This window comes from Trichoplusia ni, chromosome 4 (assembly GCF_003590095.1).
Source record: "Trichoplusia ni isolate ovarian cell line Hi5 chromosome 4, tn1, whole genome shotgun sequence".
Taxonomy (NCBI): Eukaryota; Metazoa; Arthropoda; class Insecta; order Lepidoptera; family Noctuidae; genus Trichoplusia; species Trichoplusia ni.
In genome coordinates this window covers 4000822-4021346 of record NC_039481.1, presented here as the reverse complement: position 1 = coordinate 4021346, position 20525 = coordinate 4000822, and the positions used below count along the sequence as shown (strand labels likewise).

Sequence of the window (20525 nt, the reverse complement as noted above, 5' to 3'; positions counted from 1 at the left end):
TGAGCAATGACAGATTTGTACTAAGTTTTACAGTAATTAATTTTTAAGGTAACAAGTAAACTTTTGTCGACAGAGTGGCCTCATAACAGTGAAAAAGTGAACTGATATGGTTTTAGATCTTATAAGAAATTATCCTTTTAGTAAGGCTAGGTCTGTATCATTTTGATTTAAATAGCTTGCTCTCTTCAGTAAAGCCTTGATTCGGAAATCTTACGTTTTAGATTAGGAATCTAGACTTCTAAAATTGAATACACATTGAGAGAATTTGGTTAATGTGAAATAATAGTGTGTGTGCAAAGTGTGTATAAACAAATGCACGTCATGTCCACGTCCCAAAAGTCAAGCATGAGATTGACTTGACGTACGGTATTAAAATTTCATTCATTGAATAGTAACAGTTAGTATAGTATGTAAGGATGTGAAGACAAAATTAGCAGTGTCAATATAATTATTGTTGGTTGATACTCGATTCGCTTAATTCTAATAAAATACATCATTTACTTATATAGCATCGTAAATCGTATGCGTATAGTTGTGAGGCGATTTGACATTTTATTTCAGAAGTTCATGTTGGTTCTTACCAAGCCCATGATTCTAATTTACATGTTACAAATTGATTAGGTACTACTATTGGTAGGTATTCCGCCATTCCGGATAAATTTTGAGTTTTTGGAAAACTATTACCAGTGTCTGTTGGTGATCAGATATGAAAATTTGCCATCCGTATTTCAAAAGGAACGTAAAAATGTGAGTCCTGTCTAATTGTGGTCCCATCAAGCTAATAGAATAAGGTATCAAGGAGAGCAAAATGCAAATTATGTTGGCGATTTTTTTAAACCCAGTCTTATAGTGATTTATTATGGGTGAGAAATGGGAATCCTGTAATACGCAGTCAATACTCCTGGATCTACTCTGTGTGCCACACATCACCAGATTTTGTGGTAGATCTTCTAGACACTATTGCTTTTTGAATTGAACTTATGGACAATTTTTATAGTCGAGCTAAGAAAATTGGTTTATGTTGATACAACACTATTACTTGTCAGTTCAGAAAAACGTATCAGTCGTGTCATGTCAATATCAAATGAAGTAAAACTGTTGTCGAATTGTCTAAAAAATGTTGAAGTGAAAACATTCTTTTCGCGTTTACTTACGTTTCAAGCATATTTAATAAGAAAATCAGATACGATCCAGTTAATCTAAAAACTTTCATAATTAGTACTAATTTACATAAACTTAGCCATAATGATACATAGCTTATTTATCATAAACCCATCTGGGTAAGTAAACTGTTTATTTTAAAGTGCTAAGAAAGTAATAATCATGTACATAAATCCCCGTGAACATGTGAAATATGTCATATAATGTAAAACTACTTTTTGTAAGCTACAAAGCTACTATTTTGTATGTATACTTGTTCATGAATGACATAAGTTTTAGATATCTAATGATGTTTTATAAATTTTCCCAGGGATGTATTTCTAGAGAAGCACTGGCGGAGTGTTATTCCAAGATCTGTATGTGACTACTATTTAGAAGCTCAGCGTGCATCACCCAATGTATGTACCATTCATTCCCCCTTTTTCCATGGCACCTTTTCCACTCTCACCTTTTCTCTCATGGCAATCTAGACCTAAATTCAATTGATACTCACTTAGAAATCTATGCTTTAAACTAATATAAAAGAATGAAATATTGCTACTATTAAATGCTTTCACCAAGTAGGTCAGTTCACAGTTTGTTTGTTTTACAGGATGTGCCTCCTGTGTTGGCAGCCCCGCACCACTACTTGATATCTATACAGAGGGGTGGAGTAGCTCTAGTAGCTGTGTGCATGCAGGAGGTGGCACCACTCTTTGTGATTGAGTTCTTACATAGAGTTGTTGATACATTCCAGGTATATATCCACTGTAAAGCATAATCCAGTTTTTTTTCAAGTTTATTAATACAAACCCTATGTTAATTTAAACCCTTCAAGTGTGCAAAGTATGATTAAGTAATTTTCTTGTAAAAGTGTTACATTAATAATATTGGTGAGATTATCAAACAATTCAATGACCATATTTTAATAGTGATAAACCTAGTGGTTACATTTTATTTAGTAGGGTCTAAGGAAACAAAAAATATAGTTAGTGTTATTACTTAATAATTTTGCATTGTAACTGTTATTTACTTAGCTGAATAAATATGAATTACTTTAAATTTTTAACTAACTTCTTATTACATATAATTGAATTAATAATTGTATACTATGTAACTTTTTCACTTTCAGGACTACTTTTCAGACTGTACAGAGACTATTATTAAAGAGAATTATGTAGTTGTGTATGAGGTAAGAGACTTACAAAAAAACTAAATAAATATCTTCTGAATTAGTCAATTTACTAATAGGTATATATAATTTTTATTTTACAGTTGTTAGATGAAATGCTTGACAATGGTTTCCCTCTGGCGACAGAGAGTAATATTTTGAAAGAACTGATTAAGCCTCCAAACATTTTAAGGACCATTGCAAATACTGTTACTGGTAAATCAAAGTAAGTATAACTTGTATAAGTCACCACTCCAAACAGCCTATAATTGGTCCAGGTCAAAAACTAAGATGTCAATAATTCCTTATACAATTAAAAGTAAACTAAAAAAAAAAAACAAATTGGAAATAAGTAAAATATGTAGTTTAAAATTATTGTTAGAATTTTATTACTGCATTGTATTGAACAGTGTTTTGGGCTACTTAATACTTGTGGCTACTTTGTACATAGACTTTATAAAAAAGTTTCATCATAATTTGATTGTAATATTACATTTCCAGTGTGTCATCAATACTGCCATCTGGTCAGCTCTCTAACGTGCCATGGCGTCGGTCGGGAGTAAAGTACGCCAACAACGAGGCTTACTTTGACGTGGTTGAGGAGGTTGATGCAATCATTGATAAGAGTGGCGCTACTGTGTCTGCTGAAATACAAGGATATGTATGTATTATAAAAGCTTATGGGAAATCCAAAGCAAAAAAAAAATACCAATTCATTTGTTGAGCTTTAATTCATATATTTCTGTCACTTTTTTTTTCAGATTGATTGCTGTATAAAATTGAGTGGAATGCCAGATCTGACTCTTACATTTGTAAATCCGCGCTTATTCGACGATGTATCATTCCATCCATGTGTAAGATTTAAACGTTGGGAGGTAAGCTTTGCCTTTTGTAATAATTGCGTACAGAGGTTGATAAGGAAGACAAGTTTGATTAATAAGGAAGTTTATCAAAAATAATAAAAAAGTTTATATCAAAAATTGTAAACACCAAAAGTTAGGAATCTTTTTTTTTTTGTTATAAGTCTTTTGACTTCTAGTCATTCAGAGAGAATGAGAGGATGGCAAGACTTTAATTGATTTAATCCACCCATGCCTCCATTCTGCTTTCGCCGCAACTGCGGAGGAATACTAAGACTCGAAACATTCCACTATTCTTAATATTTTGTTAAAACGCTCCCAATGCAATGTAATATCATCAATTTATATTTATTCCAGTCTGAGAGAATTCTATCGTTCATACCGCCGGACGGCAATTTCCGGCTCATGTCGTACCACATCGGGTCTCAGAGTGTGGTGGCGATCCCGATATACGTGCGCCACAATCTCACTCTAAGGTCTAATGGGGACCAGGGCAGGCTGGACCTCACCGTAGGACCCAAACAAACCATGGGAAGGACTTTAGAAAGTAAGGATATGGCTTTGAAGTAACTAGTCCTGATAACTGACAGTTCTTGTGTTCGGGAGTCGCCTTACAGTTTTGTTTTCTTTAAAAACTAAATAATTGGTAGCTGTGATACCTTGGGGCCCATTTCGACGATGCGAGAAATTATAAGTTAAATTATAAGAATTAATATATTGCTGGCGATCAAATATCTCTATTGCAATTGGCATCGTATATCTCGCATCGTCTACAAGGATGCATCGAATTCAGATTCTCATTCGATTTACCAGTAAAGTAGAAATACTTCCTCGACCTTATTTTATTGTCACAGGTTATTTTTACCTTTTATTTCTTCATTGAAACATTAACACGCTAATTTATGTTTCAGATGTAGCGTTAGAGATCTGTATGCCTAAATGCGTGCTGAATTGTTCGCTAACGGCCAACCAAGGGAAGTACTCCTACGACCCAGTCAGTAAGGTGCTGCTCTGGGATATAGGACGAATTGAATTGCCAAAACTGCCTAATATTAGAGGGACTGTAAGTATTATTTCATGAATGCTCTTTGGTTTTTACAATTATAGCTATTTATGTTTTGTCCCACTACGGGCCAATGGGCAATTCAGGGCCTGTTCTTAGGGGTAGAACAGTCTTTGATTTCTACGACCACGCTTTGCTCAGTTTGACACTAGATGGCGGTGTCTGAAAGTTGTGGAATACTTATTTTCTGATGCGATTTTAGAATACGTTATTAAGGTATTAAGTAGACAAAGAACCTACGTGCTTCTTGTTCAAATTCAGAGAAAAAAAGGAACCGGGAGAAGAAACAAGTCTTTACCGTGCATCCTAAATGTATATTAGGAATTCTTTGTCAAATCACAGACATGATATTCAGAATATCCAAAATTCTTACATACCACTGATGTTCAATCTGATATTTAAATAACTAAAACTTAGTTTGCCTAACCATTGAATCTCATTTAAGGTATCAGTAGCATCGGGAGCCGACACAGCGGGTGCGAACCCCAGCATCAACGTCCACTTCACGATCCCGCAGCTGGCGGTGAGCGGGCTGCGCGTCAGCCGCCTCGACATGTACGGCGCCAAGTACAAGCCCTTCAAGGGCGTCAAGTACATCACTAAAGCCGGCAAGTTCCACGTGAGGATGTGATCCGAGGCCGACGCCCGCGACCCTTGGATGTGCCTGGCCATGACTGCGACCAGTGAACGATAGTGCTAAGTGCCGTTGGACTAAAGGTTACATTTTAATTAAGATAAAAATTGTGCTCACGAATTAATATGGGGGCTTACCACTACATCTTGAAGTAATAGTGTTTCAAGTTTGGAAGGGAAACTGTACGCTGCGTATTTCGCCGTCCCTCTTTCACAAGTTGTCGTAATATACTCCCTGCACACGTAAATGATTTGTCCAATAACAACCGTTGATATAGTTTACGCGAGTGTATTAGCCAATCAGAAGCGCCAATATCAGTGGCAGAGCGGACGATTTGTCATTGTATGAATAGTTCTAGTGTTACCTAATAGTTCAATGTGTGCCCTGAATGATGCGAATCTTAATTTTTTCTACAATGTGCGATCAAAATCGATCTTTGTCATGTATGTTTATCCGTAATATTATTGATTATCAACATATTCATGTCAAAATTTAGTTTAAGCTGTACATACATATTATATTCAATGTTATATATAATAAAACATTATTAAGCAGTTACAACACTTTTATTGTACAATAGACAAAAGAAGACTCATAGAATTATTAATTAAACAAGTAGGCAGAATAATATTAAATAATGTAATAAAATTCCTGCCTCTACAGGCGACTAGCCTCGCGGTTGAGGTCATCTCGCCAAACCCATTGCGCGACGTGTCGTGGGTTCGATCCCCGCGTGGGGCAAGCATTTGCGAGTTCTGCGAATGCTTTTCCTGAATCTGGGTCTCTGTGCATGTGACTTGAATGTTTGTGAAGCCTCCACGACAATCCTTAGTGCTAGAGAATTTTTTTCATTTTTTTATTCAATAAAACTAGAAATAACCTTGCGTCTTATCTACAACCTAAGCTTCAAAATACGTAATAACAAATTATCGCGATATCTTAACAGCATCAAGATTTCTCCGCATAGCTGTCAGTTCGTTTTCTAGCTTGCATGCTATTATCTGTGAGGAATCCTTATCTCTGAAGTATCGCTGCACGAGGACCGACATCAGTGCTGGATACTCTCTGAGGACACTAGCTTCCACGTCACGTTCCTGGATTAAAAATAATAAAACATATATCAAAAAGAAATCATTCTTTCCGGAAGAATTATCCCCAGTTAATTTCCGGTGCTATAAAATCTAACTGCGTTAAAATAAATCTGTTATTCTAGAAAAGTTAGTATTTCTATTTCCCTCTTATGAACACATATACTTACAAAGCACCACACCCTACATAATTTAAATCAGAAATAACAAACATTCGGTACTAAACATGGCCGATCTGAGCCCTTTCGGCTAGGGATTAAACATAACTGCTTAGAGTGCTCAGGACCCTGTGCATTCAGTGTTCCCATATGATTTGATGATACAATATAGGCATTAAATATAGGTAATCACTCAATGGATCTTGGAATATATAAAACTGCATAGTCTGGGCTAATGTGATTGATCAATGACCCAGGAGCGGATCCACCGTTGTGGGCACGGTGCGCATTTACATGTGACGTCACTTTCAAATTCCACAATGTCGACAGATACTCGACTTAGTAAGCCCAAAGTTCCGACGCGCAGAAAAAATATTGTCCATGAGCAAGTTCGAAATCCGTCCTATACTTAGCCGATTTTCGTTGTGTCTGTGCCGACAATCTTCTTTAGGGATTGAATTCGCGCCTGTTAGCCCACAACACTCGCTCTACCTACAGTCCCATATATACCATTGCGAATTGGGTTATCTTATACATGCGAGATCATATTTCCGAGTACATAACAGCACACCAGTCTATCTACTTCCCTTAACAAATCAAAGGTGATGATAATGTGTAAATTATTCAGAAACGGGGCTATGTAGATTTATGTTCCATTGTATTCTTTTGTGAATTAAGTAATTTCATTCACAGATACATTGATACGGGTGTTTATAGCGAGTTACGTTATATTTTGTGTGAATATCAGAAAAAGGTGATAAGGAACACGCTCATAATTTCCGCAACAGATACAATTTGAGACTAAGTTACTATAGAACAGTTTGAATCAAAGAAATGGGGTTGACGTTACCATATGTAGGTATGTAATCCCCGTCTAAAATAATACTTTGAAATACATCTTCTATTCCTATTGTCTGTATAGCTAGTGCAGCAGTATAGTCCGTTACCAGGTTGTATCTCATGATCTGTGGTAGCACGGTTCATGACATATGAACCGTATTCATGAGATCAGTCTGGTGACGGACAGATAGCGAAGCCCCAGTGATTAGGTTCCTTGTGATTTTTACCTTTTTGGTACGGGAGACTAAAACGCATAAGATTCAGACGTAGGTATTTAGTAATTTACCTCCCATTATTAAATCGAGTTAAAAACAAACGTGTTTAATAACGATAAGTACGTACGATGTAACAACAGTAATACGGGGACCAGCGGGCGTACACCCCGGGAGGTCTCTTGATCTTAGTACAGAACCACTCCACGACGTTACCCATCCCAGAGGCTGTTGGTATCAGGTTAAAGGGCGACGGCAAAGTTGTCTGAAGCATGTAGTCTATGTACACCTGAAATAAACAAGCATTATATTTAAAGGGCAATATCGTTTACACCAACCTATTTCAGAAATTCAACTTTAGAAATTAGTCCAATAAATGTCAATGTTATAAAGACAGAAAAAAAAACTTGGATATAGCAATATACAGGTCGTACTTGTCATATTGGTTGGGTTCGCGTCACGTATTTTGTAGAATTATATCAACCTGCAACGCGATTGCGACCGATTAGACTCCACATCTCTGTGTTACCACCCGGGCCCTTTTGGTCCAGTCCTACTCTCGGTATAAAGATCCACACCCAAACGTTACAGAACATTTCGGTTGCAGCAATCAAAAACATTCAGTTTACTGGTATGAGGAGGTAATATACGAGTAATAAATTATAACGAACGATCCGAGAACTTATAGCATATAGGTACGTAGGTATAACACAACACTAAAACTTAAACAACGGAAGCTTTTATTGCATTTAACAATCAGCAAATAAAGATACCGTGTTCTAGATATTTTTATTTTACCAAATGTGGTCCAATTTTTGCCTTCCATGGAAGTGCTTAAGGAAGTAGTCCACACTTTCGTTCGTTTCGTTCGAATATTGGGCAATTCCGATTGTTCATTACGATCTACAGCTGTGCAAACTTTCGTTAAGGTAGAACCTTTATATCTACTAAAATTTAGGTGAGCTTGTGTCGTTTTTAATATGACCCTAAAAGTATTACCACAGGAATTATTAAATCTAAAATTTTAAAATAGTAATCTCTATGCGTATTGTTGTTTAAAATTTATTTTGGGGAAGAGGATATCAGAAAAAGTTCTCAAATTAGTACAGATTTCAATATATGTATATGCACAGCAAGCTACATACACACTCGTCCTTTTTCTATAGTCCTTAAAAATATACCAATTGAATTTCATGAATTCGCACATTCGAATAGAAAGCAAAGAGGTTCCTAGGCCTACACAGGTTTGTTTCCCACGTGTGTAATAAAATGCTTCTAAATATTCTCTGTTTAACATACATAGACATACGATATAGGCTCCAGACCAAATACGGAAAATTCCGCATCGGGTCCAGCCAGTTAATCTGTCACTTCATATCTATTGCCGTCACACCATCAATGTTACTATCCTACTGCTACTCGTATCGCAGATAGACAGATTGAAACCAATGATTATGAGGAGCAAAATGTAAATAAATGGATTCAATTTAAAACATTGATAATTTCTGACCCAAGCCTTGTTTTTGTTAGAATTTGGCAGTATTTTGATAATGCAAAATGTTTCACAATGGAGCCGAACATGCTTAGATTTATTACCCCAGAAATACAGCCACTTCTAAACCATTATTTGCGTGATCTAGTCCTGTTGTTAAGGTCCCTGTGGTACCTATAAATATTCTTTAGCTGTGGTTCGTTAAAACTGTATTATTGTAACAGGCCAGTCAATGCTATCTTTATGAAGCTATCCGCATTCAGAAACACGTCTATATAACGGCCCAGGCATCCTTAACTACAGCCTGCTTTGGGCTGATATTTTCATTTTAGACAGCTTTTAACCCAGAATGAAGGTACTGTCGTAAACTTTAGAAAGGAGTTTTTTACTTTTCTGGTCGTATGCGTAATGTGTTATAACCATGTAAGTGTTTGACCTAGAGATGTTACCGACTATTTTACACTAAAGAACTTGTCAGTTTTGGTTCGTACCTTAAAAAGACTAGGCGGATATAGATACCTTTCTATATAAACACTGTTGTACCTACACCTACCTATATGAATACATTTGTCAGGTACACTAGTAATTTTTTGGTAACAATTTTTGGTAGACATTGTGATCTATTAAATAAAACTTATATTTTGACTGCAGTAGATGTATAATTGCTGCATCACATTAAATTGGTATTTTGGGAGTTAAATCTTACCTCTGTTTTCCCAAACGTCCATTCTATGTCCACATTATCATTAACGCGCTGAAAAGTATTAGACATGGTCGCAATGAGCATGTTCAATACAACTATAACAGATATTACTTCAAAACCTGTAACAAAATATCTTTGTTTAATTTAATTTTTTACTCGTCTGAAAACTGGGTTATTTTTTGTCTACCTAGTAGCTGAACGGTAGGCGGTATCCAAGAGGCGTAAAATTACGCACGACAGTTTAGAAACAACTACATAAATAATACTGTTACATAATTATATGTTCATTTGCAACTCAATGTTAGTTCTAAGTACGATTAATGTTTAAGATTATAACCATAAGTCGGCAATATGAGCATCTTACATCCGAAACAAAAGTATCCGATGCGCTCCGTGTATGCGTGTCTGTTGTCACGCATTTTGTCAACGTTCCTCAATTCTCTTGTGTTTTCCAAGACCACATCTGCACTCTCCAAAGGCGCCATACAAAACAATGCCCAGAATAACGTGTTCAAAGTGTCTGATAAGCTTGTGAATGAAGACACCTAAAACCGCCGAAATGAAAGACTGATATTTCCATTTTGTTTGATGGCAAGTCATAAAGTTTGATAACAGAAGCCTCCATGGGAACCGTGTAAATGTTTAACATAGGCAGATCATCCGGTTTTTGTTCAACAACTAATGTAAAGTAACAGTAAACGTTTCTTTGTAAGCTGCAATGATCCGTGAAATAAGCTGCAGACAATGTGAACTAATCATTAAACGCGAAAGCTTGTATAACGTAGAGTTCCTACTGGGTTTACCGTCGTCTAGTCACATTGTTTAGTTTACTTTTATACCGAATTAGGTTGTGAACGGAATTAGGCATGAATTTGGCTAAACTTACAAGAATATCGTAAAACATACACAAGTATATAGAAAGAAAGCATTATCCGCTGAAAGACAAGTTGAGTGATATTTCAACGAAATATATACAAAGAAATCTCAAGCATATCATATATTTATAAGCATGTCATGATTTTACTTTTATTTCATATTAACCTACTCTGTTAACTTATGTTTTAAAAATGTCATGTATGTGGAAACCCAAAAGAACCATTAAATCCCGTTACTGTCTGCAGGTTAAAGTTTAATTTGATGGGCATCATATTTTATAGTCAAACTATGTACGAGTACTTATTTCGACATCTTAGCTACGTTTTCTAGGTAACATAAAATTACTGTACCTGCACGGTCTTCATTCCAAATTCATCCTCGTATACCATTCCGTCATAATATTGGTAGAAGCGAGCGAGGCCTGCGGCGAACGCACTTATAATAATTGCAAATACTATGATGTATTTGTAAATATCGATCGTCATTTTTCCTAATGATACCTGCAAAACGTAACTGTACCTGAGGAGCCAAAGCTACAATTTCTACCATATACGACTCTACTAGTTCAGATGTTGGTCAAACTAATGCAACTTGTACAATGTTCGGTTCGCACTGAGCGGACTCTTGAAACAGTAAAACCAAAGAAGGAGATCTAATTTGAATAAAGGTATGTTTGCAACATTTTCTAACGAGGGCATTCTTACATAGAATCAATGCGGCATTTAAATGTAAGATCAGCATACCTGTAGTGGCCCTAGATGGTAGTTCAACTGGCATAGGAACATAAGTCGGAAGAAAGCGAATATAGTGGCGAGGCAGAACGTGCCCTCGGCTAATAAAGTTGGATCGTACTGTCGCCAGTATTTGCGGTCTGTATAATTTTATATAAAATCAATAACTTGTAGATATAAATTGGACACCAGTAGGTTTGTTGTAATATTGAAATTTTATACGATGTCATGTAGGCAGACAGTGTACATAATTATAACAGTTTATATTCATGCTAAACTTGATACCGACAGACCTATACCTACTTTTATATTGCCTTTTGTTCAAATGTGAAACTTTTTATTTTATTTGAAAGAAAGAATTGAAGAAATATTCAGTTCATTTTGTTTATGTACGTTTATGTGTATCAGGCGATATGTTTTTCTATATTAATTTTGATGTATTTAGCTAAAGTAACAATTCTTGCTTCACCCCAAAGTATCATTAAGCAAATATAATAATAATATATAATAATAACACAAAAAATACCTAAATCTTCCTGATCACGGATGGCTATATCGATAGCTGCTGCGACCCAGAACACGAAGGTCAGGCCGAACATCGTGAGCATTATGATTTCGGCCCAGTTCCACATCTTACTGAAGTATCGATGAGGACCCTGCATCACGATCATGCGGAGAGCTGACCACGTGTACCCACAAACATACAGTATTATTGGGGCTTCAGCACCTATAGCAGAAAAAAGAACCAAATATTATCATACTATTCATCCTTGAGGATACAATAAGCTTGATTTATAAAAACAAAAAAAACGTCTAGTGTGTGTAGGACTCGCGAAACTGAGGGTTCCGTACAAATAGGCTTCAAGAAACAAATCTGTTGGGTACCGACTAATTCATTGGCCACCTTACAAATTTATGGCCGCAATAGCTTGCTTAACATTAGCAAAAAAAGTTTATGCAGTTGCCAAAACATTAGCTGGGATAATTAAACTCTCTAGACGGACTGACTTCAGAAAAACGGTTCCCTTGTTACCACTTGGATATGGAACATAAAAAGTAAAGAAAAGAGTACTTTTTTGTAGACAGCAGTAGCAACCCTAGGAAATCCTATCATTGAGGATGCAGATAAGATTTATTGTATCATAGGTAATGACTTTCGGGTGCTCGAAGATAATTACTGAGCCGATGAAGCGACACGTAGTAGGCTATGTAACTGTATCACATAATGATACGCTATCAAAGACATAAGTGGAATATCGTGTGCAATTAATTGTGATTATCTTGACAAAGGATCTCATCAGCGTCATCAGAAAGTAAAGCGCAAACCTGTGTTTGGAGGTCCTCGTTTCTGCAGAGATTTATCTTGATTAGATATGTAGAAGACCAGGGCAAGAAATACGAAGTATGCAGCCACGTGAGTAATCAGTTTGTTCAACGGTATCTGCCAGTGTCTTACGAGGCGATGACGAGGCGCTACCTGTAAACACCTTAATTAGACACAGCCAGCCGAGGATTAAAGACGAAAATAGTTCTGCTCACCATGCATACAATAAGAATAATCGGAGTAATGAACACTCGGTATAGAATGATCATAGCTTTTGTTCGTGTATATTTGCTTCTCCAATTATGCCAGTCGCCTAGCCAATAGGATTCGAGAACCTGCGCAAAAATTTGGACCATCATTTGTTGTGAACTACTCTGTTGGAAGTAGGTCGTAAAGCGAGTTTATGATTGTTTGTTTTATTACCTGCTGTGTGTTTGGATGTGCGACAAATTCCTTTTGCCTATAGTCCACCGCCATGAGCAATCTAGGTAATACGAAGTGCCGACGACCTCTACAACCTGATTTTTGCTTCAATATAAATTCCACTTCTTCGGAGGTGCGACAACATCCTATTTAGGATATGATCAATGATAAGATTAGTTCAGCATAATGTATTTAATTTTAATAATTTTCAGTGAAAGCATGGCTTCACCTATAAGGTCAACGGCGAAGGCGCTGACGTCATCGGATAGCTGGAGATATGCCCCGGCTATGTGCCTGTACGCGGCGGCGTTGTCTGCCAGCTCCGCAGTGAGCCGGAACGCGGTCAAGATAGGGTCCGATGAGACGTGCACCAGGTACGCCGGCGAGGCGATGGCGCGGTACACCGACAGCCGCGCGCTGCTCGCGTGCAGGGGATCCTCGTTTACCAAAGAATTTCTAAAAAAAGAATACGTCAAAACATGCGTAACGGTGTTAAAACTGTAACCAAAATTTTGGAAATAACAGGCGCGTGGGAGTGATAGATGAACAGATGTCTTCATAGCGCTTTCTTACTATTCAAATTTGATTTGACTGTTATTGTATCTAGATACACTTAAATCACTCTATAACTTGAGAATAGCCTCATTTATATGGATGTAAAAGTTTGATATAGTCTAAAATAACATAAAGAAGTTGAATTTGAATAAATGTATCCTTAAAGTATAATAAAATAAAAGCTGCACTTTCCAAGCGAAATTATATTGGTGTATTTATTGTTATGACAGAAAGATATTCTAATAAAATATGATTATTAGTCGATATTATTGAGAGCGCTAGCTTAATCATAAATTCAATAATGAAGACATTGACCAACTTAAAGTCGTCAGTTTTAACATCTGATTATTTGATTATACAGTTGAAAATTATGTTGATTGTATCTTAACTTATCCTGTCCTATCTTATTGGTCAAATATGCCTTACATATGTATCAACAGTGTAAACCACAATTTGCTTAATTTGTTTCATTCCTCTTCCATGATTTGATTTACGTATTTTTGCCATTTTACTATTTCGCGCTATTCTTGCATACGAAGTGATGATGTATAAGATATGGAACTGTCTATATATTTATTTAGCCGGCTTTTCTAAATAAGAATGCCATTTTGGAAGCATGCAGTCAATATTGCAACGCTTTGGAAGTGATTGAAAATCGGCCTATTTGAAATAAAAACCTTTAATTTTGATCTTACTTGCAAGCAATACAACGACAGTTCGGCACATGAGGTCGGGCAATGCAGTGTCCGCGGTCGATCAGCAGCGAGACGAGTTCGTAATGGCCCATCTGAGCGGCGAGGATGAGTGGCGTGACGTGAGCTGGGTAATCAGTCGAGTGCGTGGTCCCCGCGAACTCTAATCCCGGCGAGATCTTCGACTGAGCGTTCAACAACATCTCTGTAAATTCACACCTACTTACAAAACGTTAATTCTCATAAAAGGCTGGTGAAAGCAAAAACGAGAACATTTTTACCCAATATTTTTATGCTGTTATAGTGGATGGCATGCAACACGTTGTCACCAATTTCTATATTTGGGTGAGTCAAGAGAAATTCAACCATTGCCACGGATCTGTTTTGTACGGCGATGTGGAGAGCTGATACCCCCTAAAAATTTGAATATCTGTATTATTTATCTTTCAGATTCGTAAAACAATTTATTGAAGAAAATTTAAATGAAAGCTTTCGCATTTTTACCTGGAAATTAATGCAATTTAAATTGAGGTCAGGGTGACTTGCTACATAGGTTTTGACGGCGTCGACGTCATCTTCAGAAACAAGAGCCAAAAAATCCGTTTCATGAGCTTGTAACTTCGGTAAGTGTATGCGGTCGTTTGAACTAATTTCAATGTTATCATAACTCGACTAAAAATGTAAAGATTCGATTATTTTGCGTTTCTCACAAATATCACACTTAACCTGTTTTGTCAGATAAAGATTAAATATTTTACCGTTTCCAGCTTATCATAAGACTTTGATTTACGTCTTGATTTATTTCCAACTTCATTTTTTGATTTGCGAATATAAGGAACACTGGTTTTGTCATACAGTAAGTTGTAGCAATGACTCATAGTCCGAGTATTCGGGTACGGCCCATGATGGTTAACCTTTGGGACAGAGTACGCCTTCCTCTGAGCGTAATATTTGTTTACATCTGGAGGTCTCATTAACGTCGGCATTTGTTCTTGATCCCTAAGATTAATGGTCTCTTTGCTTGAGCTCATGTATTTAGCATCTTTAGTCGTGGATGGCAATCTGCTAAGTTTATCTTCAAATGCCGGTATACTTGGTAGTTTTTGATTCTCTATAGAATCAGTTTTTTGTGAATCGTGAGACTTGACAGATTTATCTACTCGAGACATTTTTATTGAGGTCAAGCAGCGGTCAGTTAAGGCAACGGCATACGCGTGATAAGCAGAAAATCTTGCAGCCCTGCGTGGTGGGAGATTATTTCCGAAATAAAAACGATCGAAGCTGAAACACTCACATGCGACTTGACCAACAATATTTACCTATTTTTCTTGGAAACACTATTTGATAAAGTAATCTAACTCCTAAGTAATAAACCTTTATAATTCACAGAAAACGGCAAGTATCAACCGATAACTGTCAATCATCCGAATATCATGTGTTTATAACATCTGTCAGATCGTAGAAAATAAATACTGGTTACATACTCTCAGCTACTAAAGCAAAACTTGTGCATTTGAAACTTCTTACTCAATCATTACAGAAGTCAACAAATTCAGGCTTTAATTAAAGCAGTTTAATACTCCTTGCAATAATGCTAAGCTTCTCTATTTGTGCGCTTTTTGTATGCACGTCCAAGGAGGCAGTAATCTCTTAGATAACTAGCATTACGGTGAACTACGACTATTGATAAGTTTATCTGTACATCTACATCTTTATCTACTTCGAGTGGCTATTTTATTGGTTTGTTGAAGTTATTAGTGTTTAATTCTCACTGTACATCGTGTACAGTAGAGCGAAGTACGAGTACGATCTTGATATTATCTGAAAACAGCAAAGTTTCAATGAAACTGGTTTAAAATATTTTTCTTTGGAATTTAGATTAATTCATGATCTACATATTTTGTGTCAATGATGTCATCTTTTAACGAAGGATGGAAACTTGACTAGAGATCTCGAGTAACCGTAATATCAAGGTTTTAAGACTACAAAAATATGATTTACATTTTGGAAAAATATGTTGTTGGTGATTTGATGATCAAATTAAATAGTAATAAATTAGATGCTTAGTTTAAAGTTGTTGTTAACTTACCGCTGAATACGTCACAAGTGTTATATTTGTAAAATTCATTGCTGTAAATGCAATAGGTTTCTGCGCCCTGAAACAATAATATTTTTCACTGATTTCCTCATTATCTTGCCGTTTAAACTGAAAATATTATCCCCCGACGCAAAAGGATTGAGTGATTTCTATTTAGTTTATTTTGTGTCAACGGTGGATGAAGTACGAGTGTACGAACCGACCCGAACCGACCCGACCCAACTCGACCGAATTAAAAGTGCCATTTAAAAGTTGTAGGGACAGAAAGTATTTGCCGTCAGAGGCTTTTAAAATGTTTAATTTTATTTTTTAATAATCGTATTGCGAAAATTTGTTTTCTAGAGTAGAGTATAACTGTGGCATTTGTGGAAGCGAGACGCAGAGCTACACGGCTTAGTGCGTTTTCACTCTATCATAACTTCAATAGTCGTGCTCTGGTAATTGTTGGTGGGCCCTAAGCGTGGGCTTGTAATTGTTTACCGAACATTTTGGCGAAACCATAAGGGATTTCGTGTAGGTTTTGAAAAGTGTGACAACTGACCTCTTTATAAGGAAAAGCAGGGCGCGGCGACACCGAGGATTAGTACGGTACCATCCGCTATTGTAAGCCGCCGCCGCCACATCGGCGTTCTACACAAAACACATTATTTCCATGTAATTTACATTGACCTTAAGATACGGCATTGCTAAGATTAAGTGAATAAGATAAGATAGAATACAATATTGTGTTGTAGAGATTTACAGTGAAATAATATCTGCGAAGATCTTATTTATTCGTAACATATTGTGTGATGTTACTGATAGATAATAGAATGAGTGTTTTTAGTAGCTGATAAAAGCGTTATTTTAAAATAACATCATTTTAGACGTATGCGAGAACGATGCTTAGGTAAGAGGTCTGAAATGTCTGTGTCTCTATATTCCGGTTGACAATGATAAATACGCCATTCAATATAAATGCAACTTTTTGTTTTAAGCCGTTGAAAATTTACAAAATTCTACAATTATTAAAACTTTACTAACTGCATGAAAAATATCGTCTGCGTACCAACACAGCATCCCGATTTGAATCAGAGCCGAACCCAGGAACAATTTGTTACTCACCGCCATTAGCGGTTCGAGGAGCTGAAAAGTTACACGAGTTTAAATATTCTAGGTTAGTGACGGCTGAAGCGCCTTTGTAGTTTTTATTAAATTTCCTGACTGTACGCTGTACGCACCACTATAGTAAAAACTACACAGCAGATATTGACGGAACTCAACATAATATTCACGAAGTTCGATAAGGTGAAAGCGTTTTCTAAATCGTTGCAATATCTGGAACCAAAAAACATTAGTAGGTACAATACCTTCAATAAAAACGGACGATTGAAATTTATCTTTTATAAATCAATCACGTCTCAACATGACCAAGAAAAAACTTGATACTTGGAAACAAGTATGCCGCAGAGGAATCTTGTGTTTAATCTTCCGATTCTTGACCAGGGAATCTGATATCCTGGTTCTGTAGTAAATTATCATGCGGTAGCGCTTAATGAACTGTAGATTCATTAACCAAAGTAACGGGATGAGAGATAATTTCCTGTTGATGAACTTACGTGATGAGTCGCTGATGCAGTTTCACGTTTGCCGTTGTCTCTTGATAATGGTCATTGTCAAGAGTCCCTACTAATTCCAGACGGCGCTTTAACAGACGTAATAGCAAACCTATATGGCTGGCCATCGCGGAGAACAGGAGGTCTGTACTGACCATTATCCAGACGCAGGTTTGACCTACAAAGGAAGCTTTTACATTCATATGCATTAGGCTGTTCAATAACAGTTACCGCGAAAAGTTATCGACTTCTTCAGAAATAGTTAAGCTGAGATCCTTTTAACATTGTTGTTTCCAATCTTTCACGAAGCTATTTTAAAATAATCAAGTAAGTATAAGTTTTGAAAGTGTTAACACTCAAATCACTATAAACACTACTTAAGTGCTGCGAAACTATGTTTGTTTTTAGTTCATCACACGATCGCGTTTAAAGTTCTTTTTTTGAGGTTCACGAAGTGTGCAATCAAATGTTTAAACTGGATTAATTGGTGTTCCACTGCGCGGGGCTGAGGCGCTCTCAATGTGATAATAGGTGTGATGATTCTATATCATCAGGACTTTCACTATCTTTGTGTCAATAATAGAAACACTTTGTTCTCAGAACTGGTCAAGGGTACCATTATTTTGGTGTTTTTGTTTTAGCACTGAAGTAGCAGAGAGAGAAATACGATTAAGTTATTAAATGCCATTATAGTTGTAGTGTAGGTCACCATCGCGGTGAGAAAAGCAGTCATTACAGGTGTCAAGACAATGTCTTGATAAGCTGTGTTACATGCGGCTTATGTATGATTATGTGCACTTTAAATTAGGGATGCCTACTGCAAAAGCTGTTGTGTTTTAAATCATGAAATATGTACCCATGTATTAAAGTTACAACAAACACATTATTACACCCGTTTCCTGAGGATAACCTTCCAGATAGAACTGCAACGTTTAGATTTTCTGATCTCCACAACTAGTCTATACTTAGCTGCCACTAGCCAGCTATCTTAAAACTATTTATAGCTGACCTACAAAAATATGTAGTGAGGTTTAATACTGCAGTAGCTAATCTTACCGGCAAATATTTCAAATAGATAAACAGCGACGTGGGCAAGCGGCTGGTGTTTATCAAACGGATACCATGACACCCAGACGTAGCCGATATTAGCTTTCCCGTTTTTCCACAACTCGAATAGATACACGGCAATTGGCGTCAAGTTGTAGAACCATACTCCTGCGACGTTCATGAAGAAATACCCTGTGTAGAATATAAACAACCAAAAAAATAAAATGGAATTTGAAAATTATGGTTAATACCTTGCTATATCTTAAAAAAATTCGTGTCCTGTTATCTTTTTGCACAAAATATTAGGGTAAGTCTTCCAACAAATAGTTCACTTCCATTATGCATACCATTCCACACACAGATACATAATATATACTCACAACGATGTGTGATGCGTAGAGCGTCGAGGCTTTTATTCTTAATGATTTGCGCTTCCTCCTCAAGTGGAGGCATCGGCCATATGCCCGCCAGCTCGTTCAACAATTGTCTGAATACATCTTTTTTGTACCACAACACGAATACTTTTGCGATACCTAAAATAAGAATATCATACCAGCTTTATATTCGCTTTTATTGCATAATTATTTCACACGCATTGATATTATTCTATATTACAATGATAATTTGCAGTTTTTTGAACGGGCTATTAGAAAAACATTATAACAGATATAAATAGGCATACATCTCAACAATTACACTTTTACATAGTTACTTACTTAAAGCACCGTAGCCAAAAGTGTGAAAAAGTGGGACGACATCTTCGACTCGTGGCGAATTCGACAACGTGAGACCTATGAAGACGATTTCACTGAATACGTGGTAGCAGATGCTGCAGACGGACAATATGAGCATTAGTTTCTGACGCAAGTACGCTGATCCCGTCATGGGGTCCTGGAACGAGAGCCCGATCCGACGCATACAGAACGCGCTCAGAACCAAGGAATCATCTATTTCCCGTTTCGCTTGTTCTATTGTTGACTCGGACATTTTCGCTAATGACCCTTTGTCTGTGGAAAGTCACGGATACTTTGGTTTGAATAAAACTGGGCGAGTATAAGTAGAGTGTGAAGCTGATAAATAGTTTATTATTTTAAAGTGCTGATTGCTGGGCGTAACGAAGACTTGAAGAATTGTTCGACAGTTATTGAAAACTTTGTAACACGAACGTCGTTCAGCCACTCCCCATCGTATTCTAAGAAACGAATATCAAAGTATTTACATACATATTTGATCAGGTTCTTGAGGTTTAACATTTCAATCGTTTTTACATTAAAATGTTCATCGAACACAAGCCTGTGTGTGAGAATGGAAAATCTATCAAGCAATACCGTAATGGGATAAATCTCATAGTTTGATGGCGTGACATGATTGAATTGAAGTAACCATGTTTCATTGTTGCGGTAACAGAATGCGTCGTTACTGACACGCGAACCTGTCGTAATTAATATCGAATATGTTCTTGTTAATGGCAGGATCAGGATGATGAACTCCGCTTCGGAATTTTATTGCATGAGGTAAGGAATATTGTTACGTAAATTGCTTCGCATTCCCATTTTGCACATGCGGTCATTCGCCACATAGCTGAGATATCAATCCTTGTGTTCGAAAAATACTTTACTTGCATGCAATGTAGCAAGTCTATACTAGTAATAAACTTCTAGCTTAGTTTTGCTGGTACTTTATATATTGAATTGTTAATTTGTTACTACCGAACTGATCTACAAAGATCAGCGGATGGTTATAATCAAGAAAAATTAAATATGTTGCTCGAAAGTAAGTTATTATCTTTATGTCTTGTTTCGAAATTGTCTAAAGAAAGCTAG

The 20525-nt window shown here is 36.6% G+C and overlaps 3 protein-coding genes across 3 annotated transcripts; 1 reads left to right on the top strand and 2 right to left on the bottom strand.

Annotated features, from left to right (window-relative positions):
* The first annotated feature begins 1057 nt into the window (after positions 1-1057).
* Positions 1058-5424, top strand: LOC113492599 (AP-3 complex subunit mu-1). Its single transcript, XM_026870122.1, has 10 exons — positions 1058-1280; positions 1472-1559; positions 1754-1897; positions 2273-2332; positions 2416-2537; positions 2813-2972; positions 3073-3186; positions 3529-3718; positions 4083-4234; positions 4680-5424. Exons 1-10 carry the CDS (start codon positions 1246-1248, stop codon positions 4863-4865), a joined length of 1251 nt encoding a protein of 416 aa, XP_026725923.1. The 5' UTR covers positions 1058-1245; the 3' UTR covers positions 4866-5424.
* An 88-nt stretch (positions 5425-5512) lies between these two features.
* On the bottom strand, positions 5513-15477 carry LOC113492598 (short transient receptor potential channel 4-like). The gene is made up of 15 exons (XM_026870121.1): positions 14721-15477; positions 14467-14634; positions 14244-14376; positions 13966-14167; positions 12945-13171; positions 12716-12861; positions 12508-12627; positions 12295-12445; positions 11495-11695; positions 10981-11108; positions 10588-10737; positions 9726-9906; positions 9365-9480; positions 7297-7455; positions 5513-5962 (listed from the first exon to the last, which is right to left on the bottom strand). Exons 1-15 carry the CDS (start codon positions 15129-15131, stop codon positions 5795-5797), a joined length of 2661 nt encoding a protein of 886 aa, XP_026725922.1. The 5' UTR covers positions 15132-15477; the 3' UTR covers positions 5513-5794.
* Positions 15478-15548: 71 nt separating this feature from the next.
* Positions 15549-20525, bottom strand: LOC113492597 (odorant receptor 85c-like). The gene is made up of 9 exons (XM_026870119.1): positions 19419-20525; positions 19083-19235; positions 18712-18894; positions 17659-17833; positions 17281-17377; positions 17084-17185; positions 16602-16690; positions 16052-16118; positions 15549-15783 (listed from the first exon to the last, which is right to left on the bottom strand). The coding sequence occupies exons 1-9, from the start codon at positions 19687-19689 to the stop codon at positions 15724-15726; spliced, it is 1197 nt and encodes a 398-aa protein (XP_026725920.1). The 5' UTR covers positions 19690-20525; the 3' UTR covers positions 15549-15723.